Genomic DNA, 20,254 nt, shown 5'->3' with positions numbered 1-20,254 from the left:
CATCAGGAGTCAAAGCAATGCATCCGGAGAAAAGGACCAGAGAAAATCATAAAACATTTTCTTCACATAATATTGTTGTTTCACCAAATTCAACTTAGTGCCATTAAAGACTTACACACTTCCAGCAATGGAACTGACAATGAGTAATAACATAATGTTGCTTTAATAGAGGTGAATGGAGTGTTTTCCCCAAATTATAACATTATTTAAACAGATAAAAAGGACAATAAAAGACCTGAGAGGCAAGTAATCCAACTTGTTTTCTATTAACCCTTAAGAATAGGTGCAAAATAAACATTTTGCCGGGGTCATGTTTTAAAGTTTGTTTGGAAAATTGTTCTCTTTTTTACTCGTTTGTTGTTTTAAAACTATTTTTGACCGCAAGAGGCTGTGCACCACTACCCCTCACTTCCAGGTTAGCTATACTTTCTCCATGCATTCTAAAAGAGTTCACGTGTGTGAGTAAGGGATGGAACGTGATTACAACAACAAACACAAGAAGAATGAGCCTGACAAAAAGGTATTTCTATACCGGTTTTTCACAGATGAAAAATGATGTCAAAAACACAGGAGTCCAAACAAGTTACATCAGACTTAGAAAATGGATCATCAATTTGTTTGCACTTGCCTCTCAGGGCTTCTGTAAACAACAGATGTAAATAAGGGACAACAGACTCTGAGGTGATGCAGCTGTCTGACATTCACTTTATTGTTAAAACTTGTTTTGGTATATCAGCTGCTTGTTTTTTTTTACGCCATATTTCAATAAAAGGCAAACATATACAGCTTCTTCTTTAAAAACCATGCAGCAGTGTAAACATGAGGTCTACCGAGATAAAAAGTCATACAACTAAAACATACTGGCAAAGAGTCATGTGAAGCAGTTGGTCTGTTTCACTTTCTAAATCAGCAAAGCTTTAACTTAGTGCTCACCGTTTGCCACATACAGCTGGCAAATATGCATGTTTGTACTGTGAATAAAGGGGTTAAAACAGGGGGAAAAATAAATAATGTGACAAACTGACAACATATACATAATAACAGAAAAGCATTTCTATGAGACAGCATTGACATCGGCATTTTCTAAGCATTACTCAAAAAAAGATGTTCTACTGCACAGGAGACGCATCCTATTAGGCAAATCTGAGCCTCATATTGATGCACTTTGCTGTAACTGACAACTTTTTTCGCTGATAATAGAAGGACCGGTCATGAAGTGCATAACAGAGTGACACATACAGTTAACCCGCTCACAAGCAACAGAAAATATAAATGTCGGCCACATTCGTAGTGTTTGTCAGTCTTCCCCCTGCCAGCAGCCCCTCCTGCTCAACCTTCACGGCAAACTTCATGTTAAGACACACCAGCTCCTCTGGTCACATGACAATTTTACTGAATCTCAATTTCTTCTACTGTTGCACATGAACACAATAAAATAGTCATCCAATGATATAGCCAGCACCCTAGAATACCAGGCCAAGTTAGAAAAACCTGAGAATGAAAACGACAAAACACGCGCGATCTGCCTTCGCGCTACATAATAAAATCATAGCCACTGAAAAGGACGAACACATTGTGTAATTGAGTCAGAAAGGCAATGTTGATCCATTGATCAGAAGGTCACTTTCCCCATGAAAGCTAACCATAGATCAACTGTTTAACTCCTTCTGGCCTCCGTATATATCGGATTACTAAATACATTGTTGTCGGCCTAGCAAATCAGACATTCTAATCTGTGGTACATGAAATTAATGGACACCATGCAACATGCAATTTGTTGGTGATATTTAAAAATCAAGTTTGGCCAGTTTACACATGACTCGGGCTCCAATTGGAGTGACCAGATGAAGCCTAAAAAACTAAAATAATTCACAGATTTTCAAAATTGGAACAAAGACTATTTCACCATCTCTGAACTTAAAACAAGATTTAAACGTTGGATGATGCCACTGAACAATTATTTTACTTAAATTTCTCTTAGTGCGGTAATCAGACTAGAGCTCTAATTTCCCCCTCCCTTTCTGCCCTTTTTACATTAGTGAGTCTCTAAGGCACCCGTGCGAACAGTCATGTGAATAAAAACTTTGATCTGTGCACTATCCCATATCACCACAATCTCAGCGTCCCTATACATACAGTACACATGAACGCCATATCGACAAACACCTCTCAATCATCCTTATTTCTGTAACATCAATTAACTTAAAAATAACCCAAAATCCAATATTTTATTATATACAATCTTCGTGAAGAAAACATTTGTTGCTAAACACAATGTTACTTCCACCAATGGAGAGGACAATCACTTGGTTTTCTTGTCGAGCTGGAAGAGATCCAGAATGTCGAGCATGGACTGTTTGATGTTGCCGCCAAAACGGTGGGAGTCCTAAAATAAGGTGAAAGAAGAAAAAGTAAGATGTCTCATCAAGTAATCAAAATGAAAGAATCTAAATTGTCCTTCAAAATGTCAAACTCTTACTGTTTCTGGGCTTGAGTGTTTGCTGGAGATGTGGAAGTTGATGAGGTTCTCACCAACGATAATATAGGACACACCGTAACCATCATCAGCCACCTTTAAGATGAGAAAAGAGGAGAGTTTAGTCTCATAAACTCAATGTTTTCCTAAATTTGAGAATTTCTGACATGGATACACAGACCCTTTTTAAACGTTAATAAAACACAGCCAGATGGAAACATATGTGTGTGACATGCTATCCCCTAATTGAAGATAAAACAAATATTCATCCATCCATAAAGAGCAGAAGACTGCACAACCTTCTTTAAAATGTATGCCAAAACCAATGGAATAACTTACCGGACCGAACCCCCCTCCGGAGGACACATACTCGGGGTATTTGACCAGGTCAAACAGCTCCAGCTGCTGCAGAGGCGTCTGACTGGTGGACAGCCTCCACGGATCAGACAGGACCTGAACAGGAAGGATACACAGTTTCATTTAACCTAGCGGAGCAAACTCATACTGTGTTCTCCTGACAAGCTACAGGGTTTCTAGTCTGATGTTGAAGCATTTTTACTCCATAAAATAATTGTACAATGAATCTACATTTACCGAATAAATAATTGTATGTGCCTGTAAACTTGACGAGCCATGGTAATTAGAAGTGATGATTACTATACTATAGTTAATTTTGTAATAAAAGGCGGACAACTCTTTTAAAATGTGTATTAGTTATTTCTTCAATTATGAAGCTCTTGGCAATATTTATTTGAGTTGAACAAATAACATTTATTGGGTCAATTCAATACAACGAGACAAAATTAAAGGAAATCAGCTAGACTTGTTTAAATAACGCTACTTTATTCTAGACTTAGGCTGAGACCCATATCTTGGAAATTGTTAAGTGCAAAATTGTAGAAAGTTTAAGAGGTCACCAATTAAACAAAATGTCCTCATAGTTAGAAGAATTGAGCAGATGTACTGGGCCATAGCTACTTCTATTGTTGATGTTCTAAATGAATAAGAACACAGTACCTGGTCTGTGGTAACTCATAGTTACACCATCACACTGCTTGGGGAAATATAGAGTAGCCATTGTTTCACACTTCATACCTCCTTGAGGAAGGCTGACTCTTCTCCCAGGTACTTAGACACCACATAGAGACAGAACAGGTGGCGATCGATTCCCCCCCCTGTCATTGCCAGGCGGTACAGGTTCTGGTGCTTCTCCGCTGCCAGTTTTAGCAAATTCATACGCTCTTCTCTCTGAAATGGACAGGAGAGAGATCCAGGTCAAACATATGAAGAACACAATCTGGAAGCTGTATTAACAGTCAGCGGCTGATAGCAGATCTATAATCAGAGGTGTGGTGTGTTGCTGAGATCTGGCCTCACCGTCTCATCTCTGATCATGGCACGAACAAAGGCACAAGTCTCCATGGTGCAGGAGCGCACAGTTTCTGTTCGGCCCTCACGGAACAAACGGGTCATGGAGGCTTCGTATGTCAGGCAGAACTTCTTCTTGTCCTGTTGAGAGAGAGAATAGATCAGATTTAAGACACCCCACAGGAGGTTGTTTCAGAATGTTTAATGCTTTCTGGAATAAATAACAGAAATACTTTACCGATACATAACATAACCAAGGCTAATATCCAAGGCAATTATCTGAAGCTAAATCATAAATAGCAATAATAGTCAACTTTATAAAGATGTTAACTACCAAACAAACAGTAAAATACAGCCTCAAACTAAAGCTCAAATAAGTTTAAATTCAATCATTCTATGGCAATGTTTGGCAGTCTTCAATGACATGTTGAGACTGCCCTCTGCTGGAATTTGAGAGGAATTTCCCTGAACTGAGTCAGTTATTATAACGATAAGTCTAACATGCAAAGACCAAAAAAAGGACAAATGGATGAATGAATATTATTGTAATTATGTTTTTGTTTTAAAAATCTTAGAAAACTGTGGGATGAATGTACTTACCCTGAAATGGGCCAGCTGTAGAGCGATCTGGATGAAGGCATCAGGGCTGGTGCGGCACTTCTTAATCAGACCCTTTCCAAAGTCGTTGAAGGGGAAAATGTGAGAGTCCACGTCGTCAGCCAGAGTCCTGGCGACGCTCAGAGAGCTCTGCACCACCTCCTGGCACTGCAGGAACACACAGGCATACGTTAGACTGAGCAGAGGCAGCATAGCATTGCTGACAACATGTACAAAACAATAAAAAAGGCTTTATCAGTGGCACTAGTACTTTTTAGGCTTAACATGAGTTTAGAAAATGTGGAATTTCAAATAAAGAATACCCAGAAGCCCATTCTCTATATATTTGAGTCTTTTAAGTAATACAGACCCTGGTGGTGCATATATTTCAAGCAACCAGCAGAGGGAACCCAATAAACAGGGTTCGAATTATGTGGGAGCCAATGGGAGCTGAGCTCCCTTAAGGAGGGTCTGAGCCCCCACGGATGCAGTGAAATCATACATCTGTGAGGGTCGCTAATACATTACCAACAACCATTATTTTAAATCACAAATAATGCATGTGTCAATGTAATGAGTATTATCTACATTAACGAGGTAAATAGGCTAAAAGAAAAACATGTTTTCCAAAAGAACTACGCATCTCTTGAATGACAATATGCCTGCGCTGCACCTCCAAGGTGCGCAACACATTATTGCGCAATCTATGCCTGTGAGCGTGCTGCGCGAGCCGAGATGATGTGTGTGTGCGTAGTTGAACCTTTTCATATTTAAGTTTGTAGCAAGTAGAGGGCTGCTGTGTGTGTGTGTGTGTGTGTGTGTGTGTGTGTGTGTGTGTGTGTGTGTGTGTGTGTGTGTGTGTGTGTGTGTGTGCATCTGTGTGTGTGTGCGCTAGTTTTAAAGACCCCCATAGAGCTCAGTTTATAACTCGAACCCTGCCAATACATATGACTGTCAAATATCAGCCCGGTGTATGAGACCATGAAGTCTTTAGCTTTCAGTATGCTTCAATAAATACCAACCTCACACCACACATTTGCAGCAGCTGAATTTGGCGGTTGCATCTATTAGCTTTCTGTAACCAACAATTTCATTTTCACACTCACTTTGTGTGGATGCGAGGAAGAGAGCAAGGTATGAACTTCTTCTGCTTTCCATAATTTAAATAACCATTTCTGTTGTTTTTGATGTGTAAAAAACAGTGCGTCACTATAAATGTCTTCCAGGAGACTTTCTGAAAGTTTGCAGTTATTCACACATAAACGTATCGTTGTGCATCCTATTGGGGTGTTCCATCCTCTTTATAGCCAGTTTTTCTCCTCACCCTCAAATGTGGACAACTGTTAAAACACTTTTGCCTTCTAATGTGGTTCGACAACATGTTGTTGGATCTTTTTTAGCATAACTCGACCCTTACCTCAGCAGGGATGTCCCATGACAGCCTCAGAGGACCTGGAAGGTTGGGGTGGGGCTCTCCGTGGCAGTGCCCCTCCTCAGTATATCCCAACTTCATAGGGTCCATGGAAAGAACATGCTGCAAAGCAGGGGAACGTTTTAACATCTCAGCTAAATGGAGAACATGTGTGATTGGTTTTGCATTTCTGTCTTAAAAGCTTTGACTAATACCATCATGCCACATTTGTTGCCCCTTTCCATTGTACTTGTTCAGCTTGTTGAGCAAGTTGAATATGTTCCTTTTTGTTTTATCTAAAATTGTTTTGGTCAGGAACCAAATCTAAGGTATTAATTTCCTTATTTATTCTTTGCGATATAATGCAAACATTCAATCCATTAGATAAAAACGACTTGGCCGTACCTCCCACAGATGGCCAATGATGGGAGCATCTGCCCAGGAGTGCTCTGCGTTCAGTCCCATGGTGCCGTTCTTGAAAACGATCAGGTTAAAGGATTTATCAAACCACCTGAATGACAAAAAAACATTTTCAGTTTATCTTTATAGAACTTACCCTGCAAACTCTTAAATATCTAAAAATTAAATTATAGCTAGTTGGTCTGTCCCACCTGTCGTAGCACTTTCCGTGGAGCAGGGACTTGGCGTAGCTGTCCAGAGACTTGACCGGGTTGGCTTCATCGTAGCGCTGTTCGGTGTCGTCGAGGGTAACAAAGAAAGCTGCCTTCTCGATGACGTCCAGAGCTTGCTTGTTCTTACCACGGCTGAAGTAGGTTTCACGAGCCTTGGCCCATGGGGTCCTGCAGACGGTCAAATAACAGGTTTTTATTTTTTCACCAGGTAGATCTCAGGCAATGCCTTACAGAAGTCACACCTTCTATTATTGTAATTATTCAATACAAGTTTCTCCTCAGTGTAAGAAAACTGTAATGTTTGGGTTGGAGGTACTTTTCTGTGATCAATACACATACTTCCCTACCTTCATATATTAAGACAATACATCATCTGGATCGATATTAGGGGCTGATTTTAACTTACCACAGACATCAACCAAATCTGTCAACTAAATAAGTAACAGTACATTTACACTGCTGTTTGAGTTCATTTTAGTAAAATGTCCAGCTAAGTTCATATCAAGGTGTCAAATTCAGGTAATACTTAAAAGGATAAAAAAGGTTGTCATGTCGTATATTTTGAAAAGTTGTCGGTTATCCATATTTTCTTTTAAGCAAATCTTGATATCTGTTCCAATGAATTTGATCTATGACTGTGTTTATATAGTCTAATAACACTTTATAACTACAGGATGCAAATCATTAACCCGGCTTAATCAACCTTGAAACTTATCGTTGCAATAAAAGCCAATTACCGCACTTTATTTATTTACTTCCTGTCATAGTTCAATGCATAGGGTTAACTGTTTGTCTTTCTCAATATGGCTGCAGCTGCCTCTGTACTGCTCCCACCTGTCGCCTGCGGTCAGCGCCGCGAGCTGCTCCTCTCCTGGCAGCGGCTCCGATGTGTCCGCCAAGATCCTTTCCATCTGCTGCTCTATCTCCCGCGGCAACAACAGCCGTCCGTCATAAAACATCCACACCTTGAAGAAACGGCCCTTATGGTACACAGCTATGTGTTTGCTGTCGTTCATGTGCTGAAGGATGTCTGGGAGAGAGGGACCAATTGTAAGTGGAGAAAAAGAGGAGAACAGAGACAAGTGGAGTGTTGGGGGTGGGCGTCAGTGAGGGAGAGCAGATTTATGTGTATGTTTGATGCATTTTAAAATGTAAGTTGGATAGGATTTTATCTAAAATTGAAGGCATCAGTATAGATGGAGTGTGGATGTCACAGCATTTCATTCCTGGGAACAGTAGAATTGTTAGTAACCAGATCCTGGTCCCACAGATGAAATTGTGTGACATCCACAACATCCACATGTTTCTGTGAAGGGCAGAATATTTTTCGAGGACTCGTTACATGGATCGTTACATTTTTGTGAACATCCATACAAATTTGATCGGGAAGAAATGAACTGAATTAAAAATGAAACTACATGATGGGACTGCTATCAAGTTCAAAAACTAAAGCGGCTTGAAATGAGAGGTGGGGGAAGTGAGATGAAGAGGGAAAGTAATTTGGGAACAGGGTGGTGGTTTGGAATACAACAAATTGGGGCAAAGTTAGTTTGAACAGCACTGTGCATGACACAGAGAAACCAATTCAAAAACACCAGCTACATCTTTGATTCACAGCTATTATGATGATATGGTCATGCTCATGGTGTTCAAACAAACGTTGCCCTTATTACAGGCAAGACAAGGGAGGGGATACATAAGCTAGGACCAACCCCATTACCAACAAACACCTCACACCCAGGTTAAAAAGGCCTGCACCTCAAGCAATGTCAAAACTGTGATCCCATTATGTATCCAAACTGGCTTTAAAAATACAAGTTATATTTAACTAAAAAAAAGCTTCCATATTCCTAGGATTAGTAATGTATATCTTTCTGTCTCTTCACTAACCTATAATAGTCTAAACAAATCTTTACATTTGATTTTTATTAAAATCTTTTAACATAAAACAAGTAATTATTTTATATTTTTCAATGCTGAATCTCCCATTTCTCTTTCACATTTCAATTATTGTATACCTAATCATTATCCATAATCAATCCTTTACAACCAGAGAGATAACGTAGTCTTTCAGGGCCTTACGTTATATATTTGTTTCTCATTAACATCTTAATATGTTGTCAGACATTAAGATGACATCACAGCTCATTGTCTTAGTCCTGAGGTTCCAGCTATGGGCCATCATACTTAACTGGTCTTCATCTTGGTTATATCATGCATTGGAGGTCCTCTCCACACTGATCATGCATTATATATCATTTATAGTTCTACGAATGGAAAAAAACAGTTTCTCATTTAAGTTGCTTTAAATGCACATCATGACATTCTTGAAGGAGAATTGCTTCATACAGCTCCAGATGGATTAATTGTAGACAACAATAAATACACACTAAAGTAGCTATGAGCACCACCCAGGAGCTAATATGATACTACGATGTTTTACATCTTTCGCAATCTTGAACGTATATATTATATGTGATGCAATACCTATACATATTTAACGTATTTTTTTCACGCCAGCAGGGTTTGATATTTCCAGGTCTTACCTTAACACTATGGCTGTTTTGCCTTGTCAAACTTTAGTCACATGCACATTAGTCCTTGGATGTGCATAGACACATGCGTTATTTATTCATGGTGGTCAGATTATTTCTAGTTCAAACACACGGACCAATGTCCCAAGGAGCAGTACAGTAGGAGTAGTGTGGAGGAGGCGGACTGCTAAGGACTCTACCTGTGTCTACACCTGGGACACGACTGCTGTTGAACATGAGCTCGTATTGGGCTGAGCACATGGGAATAGTTTGTAGGAGCATGAGCTGAAAAAAGCAAAAGGGGAGAGTCAAACACACAGAGAAGACAGACTATTTCACTAAAATCCCCCGAGAGCGGCAGCAGACAAAGACCTACAGGGACAGGAGCATGGATGAGGTGGAGAGGGAGCGATGAGGATTTGTTTGATAAGCAGCCTTAAGGAGGAGGAGGGACCTGAGAAGACTGCCAGGGTAAGAGACATGAGCAGGGTCCAGAAACCAGTGGTCTGCCAACTCATTCACACCAGCATAGCCCTGATATTTGCAGAAACATTTGTACTGAGATGTAGTTGGGTTTACATTTTATAAATGTAAATATAACCCAAAGAAAACTACTAAAAGCCAATAAGAAATAGGATTGTTTCAGGGCTGCGCTGTTGAGAATGAGTCTGGCAGTAGGGGTTTCCAACGGCTGGTGCCGCATGAATAGCTAAAGTCATGGGGAAGGGGTGTCGAGGGCACGGGCGGAGATCTGCCCTCCACTTACCTGTCTCCAAACCTGGGACGCGTGTGGTGTTAAACATCGCCTCCCACTGAGCCGAACACAGAGGAATCTTGTTTGCCAGCAAGTAAATCTAACGCAGCGTCCGACACAGCGAAGGGACAAAACAGTAAAACAGAGAGAACTGAATGTGAGTGTGTAACACAGCAAGCTCATGCATTGGTTTGTATAAATGTCAATGTGTTTTTCAGGGGGATCAGTTTGTATTTCTGCGACATGTTGTTCAATGTGTGTCAGGATTGTGCAAATGAAAATACAGAGTTTGCACTCAAGCGTCATGCAGGTTTCTAAAGGAAAAAGACTGACACGGGAGCGGGGAAAGATGACACTGATGTGCGTCGGTAAAATCGCACAGCATTCATCGAGCCTTAAGCCTTCACATGATGCGTGCGATTTTGCATAATCACAGCTCCTCTTGTGTCCAGACAAACAAAAAGTCCAGGGAAAGGCTATTTCTAAAGTCAGGGTTAGACAAAGTGAGCTGAGGAGAATATGAAATATTTACATAATCGTTGCTGACATAATAAACGTACTTTTGAGAGTAAACAAGAAGACTGTGATAGATAAGCCGCTCTCATTGTAAACTTAAAAGACAAACTGAGATAACAGCCGTTAATCAATAAAGGACAAAGTTAAACATTTACATAGGATTGATATGGTCAAACATGTGCTAATGCTATTTATATCACAGCTTTCACAATGTCTGTGGATCACCAGAGCTTAACAAAACCATTTAAGGAATGTAACAGTGAGGAAACACTGCAGCTCTCCACTCACAGGTTTGATCTGGGCTCGGTCCAGCTTCCTCCTGTAGAGCATGGTGGCGTGGATGGCGTTACCTGCCCTGGCCGCCTGGATGGAGGTGGGGAACACATACAGGAAGTCCTGGGAAAGGAGATTAATAGTTAGCAATTCATTATCTCTAACATTTCACAATGTCCTGAACTAAAGGGCATAAGACGTGACCATGAAAGCACCATGAACACAACTGTGTCACTGTGTAATAGATCCTTTGTTGTTATTTTGGTCAAGGACTGTATGTGCACATACAGTAGCTATCATCACCTGCTATGTGAAGCATGCCGAGTATTGTTCCACTGATCTATACCATGTCTACCTCCTTAGAAAGCATAAGAGATCCAATTTTCTGTTGACATTGTTACTATTTGATAACTGTTCACAGACAAAACAGTTTCTCTGTCTCTATGAAGAGTGAGTCTACTCTCTCAAGGCAGGAACAGCCCTTTGACTCACTGTTATAGACCCTTAGTTCTGGCCGCTAGTATTTCTGTTTGGTTCACTAGGTCTACTGGGATTACAAATCTGACACAGATTTTGAGCAATCAACCAGCCCACGAGTTCAAATAAGGACGCATTGTAAGGCAGTGATTTAGCAAAATGCTGTAAATCCCCAGACTGTGAGGCTGATGTTGTAATGAGCTCCCCTAAGACCACGATGCATGGAATGTAAGTGTGTCCTTACATAGAAAGAAAATGTGCTAACCAATTGAGCACAACTATCACACATAAAATAAGACTATCAGTATGCCATGAAATAGTTATATCTAAATACTCTTATCGGAAGTTATTATTATATATAGCTTACAATGTGGTAGAACAACAATTCTGTATGGTTACATGTTTTAACTCTTCCTGAAAAAACAGTGATGTGGGTAACAGAGCTTAAACATGCTAAAACACACCTTCAGCAAGAGAATCAATCACAACATACATGGATATGCTTCTTGATTACACTTTAAATGAAAAAGGCTGAGCCATTATTGCTAACATATACTCAGTTAGAGATGTCTTACCATGGCATAATAGTTACTGTTGACCATGATGGGCCCACGGCCTCTCAGGTAAATATACTCCTCCCACCAGTCACTGACCTGTGCAACACAAAGAGAGGGAAAGGAAAATGGGAGACTACATTAGACAGACTGCTTTTCTTTGATTGTTTTCGATGAATCTGACCCGGGACAGTTTCCAAATCTGTGACAAAAGGCTGAAGAAGAGATTAAGGGAAGGAATTATTTGTAACTCACGTAGTTGGAGGCCCACCAGGACTTGAGTTTGAGGTACCACTGCAATCGGGGTCCCAGGTTCTTCTCAAAGTCTTTAGCCAAGCCCTCCATACGTTCATACTGCTCATCCTCCATCAGTGGGCGCACTGACTCCAGGTACTATTAACAATGAAACAGGGAAGTCACAAAGAGGGATGCAAAGTCTAATCACTTTTTAAACAAGGAGAGAGCAGACAAGACAGAAAACGGGTCATCTCCTCTTTCCTCCCCCCGACAGATGGGAGACAGGAGGACCAGTGTGTTTTATGGCTAAGCCTCAGGCAAAGAGTCTTACTGAAATGTAAAGAAATGTGACTCAGCACACTTTAAAGTAGAGAAGCATTCTTTCCAAAAACGTAGTACTACTTCAGGGCACATATAGACCCCTTATCTATGTTGCATGATGGAAAAAGATAAAGGATTTACATGCAGTTCAGTGGTATTCAATGTAGTCTTTCAAAATAGGTTACTCAAATTAAACATTTACGAATGCCGAGCCTTCTAAAAATGTGTTTCCAGTCCATTAGCTAGGATCGTTATCATCATGAAAGATTGTGCACACGAGACAGGAAGTAACACGGCAGGTGGACATTACCCGACTGCAGGTGTCCTTGACACCGGGCACAGGAAGCCGGGGCAGGGAGTTCTGGAAACTGTAGAGCATTGGCTTCCTGCCAGAGAACACCTTCACTAATAACTGGACAAGAACAAGAGATAAAGGAGAGGACAAGGAGGATTGAAGGTTACACTTTGTGTTTGACCTGGAATGTGTCGGGGTCTGGAGCAAAGTTCAAAAACGTAACAGGTGGGTTAATATAACAAAGACCAAAACAGCACATGGTCTGACAAAGACTTTACACAAGAACTTTGTCCTATCAGTCAAAAATAAATGGTGTCTCTCAGTATAATCACTTTAATAGGACCTTATATTCTTAAGTCTTGTGGTATCTTTAAAAGACATACTTCAACAGGAAATGAATGACCTACAGCAATGCATAGTAGGCCTTGATTCATTTACATCAAATTAGATTAACAAGTGAAAAAAGAGCATAAGGGCAAAATGATTTGTTGAGCAACTTAGTTAAACACCGTACAGTTCAAACCGTTTAACCTGTCTCATAATATCCTATTAAATCAAGAACTGTTAAGCCCTTGTTAGCAGGAATTGTGTAATAAAAACGCAATCAATGTTTTAACTCTTGACTCTCATATGTTTGGCTTGTCCTTCATACGAGGAAGTAAAAACATACTTCTTTGTTATGAATAATGGCACCAGACATTCCGTGTTTGCTCTACAGGGAATTGAACAGAGGAGGACATTGATTGTCTCACCATCCACAAACGAGTAGACAAGGGCACAGAGCCTCGGCGAGCGTGCATCCAGCCGTGCCACGACAACAGGCACTTCAGGACATTCCTCATAACCATGATTATGGTGACCCACAGGCCCGTGCCCACCAGAACCCCTCCAACTATCTTCTGGCTGTCTTCACACATGTATTGACTGTGGACAGAGAAGGGAGGACAGAGGGAGGCGTGACCAGGACAAGACACAGAGAAGGTCAATATAAGAGTAGCAAAGCAACACTTTTTGGTTCAAAGTATGAGAAATTGTTTTTAATAGGAAATATGACTTTCCTGACTAAAAGAAAAACTAGAACAATGTAAAGATATGGCATTCAAAGTAATAACACAGGCCATTACATTTTCAAGTTTGATTAACTTGTGAATATATGAGAGTGGCCACTACAACAACACAATGGACACATTGTACAATGATGACACATAGCAGCATACAGACTTGGCTGAGTTCAAAGTCACATGAAGTCATGGTCAAAAAAGTATTACATTTATCTTTGAAAGGATAAAAACTCTTACACATTGAACTGTCAATGGTAAAATCCCTATCCTTACCACTTGGTGTAGCCGGTGACATTAATAATATATGTTATAAACATACATGGAGAGGCAAGGCTTTTATGTAATTAACAGTGTTTGAAACAAGTTAGACATTAGACACGGGAACAATAACCTTAACAACGCGGTCATGAACAATGTCCTTCACTTGAGGGAAAATCCCCAGCATTGTAGATAAAGTGAGGCTTTATATGGACAGGGAGTGTTGGCATAATATCACCAAACATGAGCAGCGTTGTTGGCAAACAATAAAGATGAGGCATGGCAGACAATTGGAACAAAAAGTCTAAAAATGAAATGACATCTTTTTTACAATGTCCAACTGCACCTCGTAAATACCAGAGGCATGTGCCTATCTGTATAAATGTAATAAAAGCTTAAAAACGCATTCCATTGCTATGCAATTGGCCACATGATGCCTTTTCACATGTTGGATTTGTAATCATAATTCATAACTTCCTTCACGCCCATTTTCTTTTTGTTGCCAAATCCCTACTACGGAATGACCACTTTATTTGTTTAGGGACTTCCTCTTGAACACTGAGCCAACTTGTGAACAAATTAGCATGGTGGTTATGTCTAGACTTGAATACATCTCCTTGGTGATTTGTATTGTTTTAAGGCCCTGACACCAAGCCTATTAATCGGCAGACCGTCAAGTTTGGGCCGTGGGTGAGCGTCTGTCGGCCTAGTTTCGGTGGGTCTTGCACCGTCCGCAGAGGGTGTCAGCTAATAATCACTCTGATTGGCTGTTAAGCTTATGGGAATTAGGGCACGGGGAGATAAACGGATGTGAGGAAAACAAATTAAAACTAAAGTCAAGAGGTCACACACATTCTCACTTTTCATTTTTTATCTTAACCTATTCTGATTAAGTCACGGATATCTTATTTATTTACAGCCCTATATTTTCCGGTTTCAAGCCCCATGCTGTTATGCAGAGTTATTTTCTCTCACAAAGATGCAGAAGGTACTGGAGAGTTGGATATTGGCTGTAGTCTTTGTGGTGTGGTTAAGTGTGAATTTTACGGCAGGACGTACGCAACATGAGGCGACAATAGTTTGCTCAATCGCAACTAGTTCTATGACTTTGATTTGGTGTGTATAATGCAAGGTTTTTGGCTTTCTTTGTCTACTTATATTGAACAAAACATCATGTCATGCGAGGCAGATCTTACCTGATGGGTACGTGTTGACCCAGCCTGGCAATCAACCCCAGAGAGGGATCCAGTATGTTATATTTATTATAGGACATGTAGGACACAACCACCACCATGAACCCACCAGGGCTGCCTGGGTACACACCAGTCATTACCCCATTCTGTGGAGAGGTAAACCAAAGGGAAGGTTACAGAGGGCAAATCATCTATAAGGATATTATTAATACAACAAGTGCTTTCATATCACTTTGTTTTGGATCCTGCTGACCTGTGTGAGATATATTTTTAAGTAAACGAAAAGGAATGTTTGAAAATGCCTGGAGGTGTTTGGGTTTGAGTGGCCCTGTATGGTGTATGGTGTAAACACACAACTAGGCCAAAGGCTATGACACTGAGAATTCCCAGGAAGGTTATGGTCACTGCTTGTTAATCGTGTGAGTAATAAAACAGTCAGATAAAGATCAAATGGATAAATGACTGTAAGCATTACTGCAGCCCTCAGATGATGTTTATTGCCTAAATATTTATTTATTTTTGTAAAGACATTCTTATTTAAAGCAAGAAATCCATATACAAACACAGATACCCCAAACAGGTGCCCTTCGAAACCCAATCTTTCACTCTGACATTTCACAAGTCAAACACACATTACAAATGTGAAAGCATAAGTTATAATAAACATTAAATCAAGTAAATTAAATAAAAAATGTAATCTGTATTGAATAATGAATAGGTATAATATCTACTATCCATACATGCCTTTTTTTTAAGGTTTTATTTTCCAAGGACATAAATAAGTTCTATATAAACATATGCTTTGTGAGTAGCCAATATTAGTCAATCACTCCAGATGGAATACATATATATGCTGAAAACATTTAAAGTGATGGTGTGTGTGTGTGTATATATATAATAAGCACTCAACAACATTTTCAACATATGTCTGTATCTTAAGGCCCTCCAAAGAGTAAACAAAGTTCCCTTCTCGATCAGGTGATTAACCCAAATAAATGGAATGTTTGCTAATAAACTTAATATGGACTTATACTTGGTAGTAACTCAGTCAAAGATCATCAACAATGTCCCCACATATTGTACAGAAACCCTCTAGACCTTATTCTCCATACGTCTAACACCTCTCACCTTGAAGCGAATGAACCTTTTCTTCCAGGAGTGGATGCCAGAGAGGTAGATCTGGCGCAGAGCCTCGTGGCACAGCTGTACGTCGATACCATCGGGGGAAACACTGAACTGGAAGGCCACCGCCTGGTGAGCTTCTGCCATGGTGGCTTCTACTGCACAGGGTCACTGAGGGCAGAAGAAGTGCAAGATAATAGAGTAAGTTAAGAGGCAGTTACAAGAAGAATAGCAATCATAAAAGGTCAATCACAAAGTAAATATGGATACTAACTACAAGAATGAGCAGATCTCAACAATGTAAAATCACCACAGGCTGACATCGGGATAAGGCTGTGCATTACTGTATTCAGGACCAAATTGGAACATCCTGTTCTATTCACATGCTCCTGGCTGTCACAGTTCTTTGAAATCAGTGGTTGTTATTCCTCGAAGGCACTGCAGGTTGCCTCATTCCCAAGATTTATTCAGTTTAAGCTCTTTGTAGGAAACTGGCCAGTAGACCACGGAGTGACTGGATAAATGCAAGCTTACTTTCAGAGGCAAAACTGTTGAGTGTCCATGAAGTCTTGAGTTACAGAGACAATATTGTAGTCTTGAAACCACATTTGTTATATTCTCTGTATGATATTGGTCTTGACCGCAACTTTATCTAGTTTTGATTCTGGGGTAATCTTTTTGGAGAAGATTCATTTAGAGTCCCATTTTGTATACTTTCTAAAGGCTGTCATGTGAGAAAGCAGTGGAACTAAAGGGCATGTATACAAACATAACATCAGATACTTGGTACAAAGCAACACTGTGTTCTTTAACTGCAATACAAATGCCTTGTAACAACGATTATTGTTTATTAACATTGAATGACAAAGCAGCATCCTTTATAAGGAAGTGATGTATTTTGAATACAAGTAGGTCCTTCATAAATCAGCTTGACATGCATGTTTTTGTATTTGGCCACTGTATCATCTGAACTGGATCCTGCAAACAGACACCAGAGGAGATGCACTGGGAGGTGACTGTGTTGCATTACTGGTACTCATCACTGGACCGGTTAGGCAGGTGTAGCATCTCTATTATAAACCTGAAGATCATTTTATTTCAAATGGGCAAACCTCTCTGAAACCTGTTTAAATAATGTTAGAAAGCATTTTTAGTTTTTATGTGAAATACAAGGTTAACTGATATAAGTGATGCTTTACTTTAGATTAGTTAAATAAATGACAGAGATTTTAGACGTACTATATGACCACCATTTTCTATAGTTTCACAGACTCAGAACCCATGTCTCGGCTTCAAATTACAATGCTTAAGCCTTTATTTGACCACCGTTGGTATGGGAGACCAGCAGAATGTGTGAAGTAAATACCACCTGAATTATATAATGCCTGGTTGACTGTGGCGTTGTGAGGGACCTGCTGTTTCCAGCTGCCTTCAATTGCAGTAGGAAATACAATAACCACATAAGCAAAAACAAGTACCTCACGAGTGGGCAAGTTAAAACTGGACATTGATTATATAGATCGTTAAACTGAGGTTAATGTTTTGCATCCTATGGCATGGATTTGCTGTATTAGGTTTTCTCTTCGCTTTTCAATAAGACTACAGCAACGTTTCCCTGCAGCCTCTTCTTAGCTTCTGAAAGCAATGTTTTTTCTTTACAGTCATTTGTTATGTTATTTAATGAGAACACTCTGAAAGCAAGACACGTATCTACGTTTTTAGTCCTCGGAAGGAGCAACATCCACAGTTTGAGGCGTGAGTCCCCTCCCCCAGCTACTTTCCAGCATCACATGATCCACCCTGTGTTGCAGAAACTAGGGGAAAGGTCGCAGCACTGCGCCGCTTAGAAACCGGGTAAAACTGGCAACATAGTAGTGGGTATGTCCCATTGTGGTCACAATAAAGCCAACCAAAAAAAGATTGTTCATTTTGGGTATTGTATAATAGGCGTGTGTTCATTTGCTATACTTTACAGTAGTTACACAGCCGTTGCTAGCGTTAATACATTATGTCAACTCCCCTCCCAAGTCTTCAAGCACTTGACGTTATGTCAACCTTATCTGCAATTGATTCTGACCAAAAAAACCACATAAACCACTCCATAAAGCCTTAAGCCTGTTGTCATTACTATATCATTTAACATGAAACTACACACAAACGCGTACATTTGTTGCATTAGCCTATTTTAATGATCTTTCCCACATGGTCTAGGAGAAAGGGGGTCACCAGTGTGCACCCCCCCTTGCCAATACAATATTCTATTTATGAATAAAAAATAACCAGCGTTTTCAGTCACATGCAAATAAACTACGGGTAATATCTGTACTTTTATGATGCTCTCACAAGAAGGACACCATGACGAATCTACTGACCTTCACTAGCAGGTGACATTTACACACCTATTTAAATTTATATGTTGCTACTGCCACACATTATAACTGCAGACAAGCTATACTATACTATTGTTATTATTATTATTAGAGTAACACAACTGTATCTAGTGTTATAGAGCTTCCAGGTAACTGTCAATGAATGACCTTTACTTGGACTTTTGCCTACATTTATGTTATGAACAACACAGGGGTGCTAAGGGACCGTTTAACGTTCGCAATACAAAAAAGTCAGGGTAGATTTTTAATGCAGATATTCACGAGGCCTTTTCAGCATTTTCCACAACCTGCTGTTAAAACCCAATAGCATGGCTGTGAGGACAATAGACAGTGACGCTCGAGCCATAGTTTCCACTTTCACAATTAGCGTTGATGCTGTCAACTTAATGTCTGATTGCCATAGGCTGCCCGGTAATGTCAATGCTAATGTAGAAACCTACTGTACGCCATGTAAACACCGCGGCGCTCAGCTCTAAAGCACTGCGCCGACACGAGAATGCAACAAACTGACATTAACTGCGCAGAGATAACCACAGCTTTTAAAAAGGTGTTTGCCTAGCTTGCCATGTTTCTTTTTTCCCTAAATACCCTGCAGCCATATTTTCACAGCTACTTCCAAAACTGCCGAGAGGGACATAGCCACTCAAGAGGCTTTCAGAAAGGGATAATTATTAGGCCTACTCACCAACGCTTTCGGTCAGTCAGAGAGAGCTGAGCTTTCGGTTTTGACGAGGATGTGACAGGGCCTGGCTGTCGGCGGGGACTGCGTTACACTCTGCATGAATGAGAGGACAGACTTGAATACAGCCTGCCCCCTTTCTTACTCAAGTGGCCGAGTGAACCATCACGTCGCGTTAGAAACAGCGCCCCCTTGAGGTATTTTGTGATAAAAGGTATGGTTTGTATGAGGACAGCCAGTAGGTGTGAATTGAAAATACATCTAGCTGAGAATTAAGTCACATAGCTACACCATGAGTACCCAGTAGGCCTACTTCATACCCATATTGTTAAATTGTTCTTATGCCTTCTTCCTGAGTCACTTCTCTCCTCCATCACAGCGTTGTGGCTGTGCATATCACTTATTGCTTTGCTGGCGGAGCCTGCGCTTGTGCTCGGTTGATGACTGTCCTCCTCCTCATTCACTTATTCATTTTCACTGCGGTCAAGCCAGCCTCCACTTCGGAAAACACAGTCAAGCCAGCACCCGCGTTGTTTTTGCGGTGCGCGAATATCCTATGCATTACGGTAGCGGCCTGGAAAAACTGCCTTCAAAATAAAAGTGCTTACTCGGTCAATAACAATTATACCAAACATATTAAAATATGTACTATATAGGCCTAATGTGATCAATAATAATGTAAGACAAACTACGTATAACTACCACATTATAACTGAGTGAATTTAAAACTTAAAGAGTTTCCAAATTAAAGACCTTTGAAGTCTCATATACAGTTGCAAGAAAAAGTATGTGAACCCTTTGGATTCTCCACACATAGCGTTGTGTGTTCCTTCCAAACAACTCAACTTTGGTTTCATCTGTCCACATAATATTTTGCCAGTAGTGCTGTGGAACATCCAGGTGCTCTTTTGCAAACTTCAAACGTGCAGCAATGTTTTTTCTGGACATCAGTGGCTTCCTCCGTGGTGTCCTCCCATGAACTCCATTCTTGTTCAGTGTTTTACGTATCGTAGATTCGTCAACAGAGATGTTAGCATGTGCCAGAGATTTCTTTAAGTCTCTAGCTAACACTCTAGGATTCTTCTTCATCTAATTGAGCATTCTGC

General features: G+C 40.3%; 1 protein-coding gene across 2 annotated transcripts; it reads right to left on the bottom strand.

Annotated features, from left to right (window-relative positions):
* Nucleotides 1–682: 682 nt before the first annotated feature.
* Nucleotides 683–19,630, bottom strand: cpt1ab (carnitine palmitoyltransferase 1Ab (liver)). 2 transcript variants are annotated; one of them, XM_034215862.1, is made up of 19 exons: nucleotides 19,155–19,630; nucleotides 16,086–16,250; nucleotides 14,961–15,103; nucleotides 13,198–13,369; nucleotides 12,461–12,562; nucleotides 11,848–11,985; nucleotides 11,614–11,691; nucleotides 10,577–10,684; nucleotides 9,785–9,872; nucleotides 7,319–7,514; nucleotides 6,464–6,652; nucleotides 6,258–6,363; nucleotides 5,859–5,975; nucleotides 4,445–4,609; nucleotides 3,854–3,985; nucleotides 3,572–3,724; nucleotides 2,816–2,929; nucleotides 2,480–2,572; nucleotides 683–2,386 (listed from the first exon to the last, which is right to left on the bottom strand). In XM_034215862.1, exons 2-19 carry the CDS (start codon nucleotides 16,224–16,226, stop codon nucleotides 2,303–2,305), a joined length of 2,319 nt encoding a protein of 772 aa, XP_034071753.1. In that variant the 5' UTR covers nucleotides 16,227–16,250; nucleotides 19,155–19,630; the 3' UTR covers nucleotides 683–2,302. The 2 variants fall into 2 exon arrangements, with proteins under 2 accessions (XP_034071753.1, XP_034071754.1); XM_034215863.1 differs by lacking the exon at nucleotides 9,785–9,872 and adding an exon at nucleotides 9,219–9,303 and having other exon boundaries at nucleotides 19,155–19,627.
* Between the last annotated feature and the right edge of the window lie 624 nt (nucleotides 19,631–20,254).

This window comes from Gymnodraco acuticeps, unplaced genomic scaffold, assembly GCF_902827175.1.
Source record: "Gymnodraco acuticeps unplaced genomic scaffold, fGymAcu1.1, whole genome shotgun sequence".
Taxonomy (NCBI): Eukaryota; Metazoa; Chordata; class Actinopteri; order Perciformes; family Bathydraconidae; genus Gymnodraco; species Gymnodraco acuticeps.
The sequence above is the reverse complement of the archived record's forward strand: the minus strand, read 5'-3'. Positions and strand labels throughout refer to the sequence as shown.

What these genes read in the sequence shown, in the direction of transcription:
- cpt1ab (XM_034215862.1), bottom strand. Translation starts at nt 16,226, where the DNA reads ATGGCAGAAGCTCACCAGGCGGTGGCCTTCCAGTTCAGTGTTTCCCCC. An exon ending in CATGGGACATCCCTGCTGAG is followed by an intron (nt 4,610 to 5,858) that starts GTAAGGGTCGAG and finishes GTGTTCCTGCAG; the next exon opens with TGCCAGGAGGTGGTGCAGAG. An exon ending in CCGGAGGGGGGTTCGGTCCG is followed by an intron (nt 2,573 to 2,815) that starts GTAAGTTATTCC and finishes CTCATCTTAAAG; the next exon opens with GTGGCTGATGATGGTTACGG.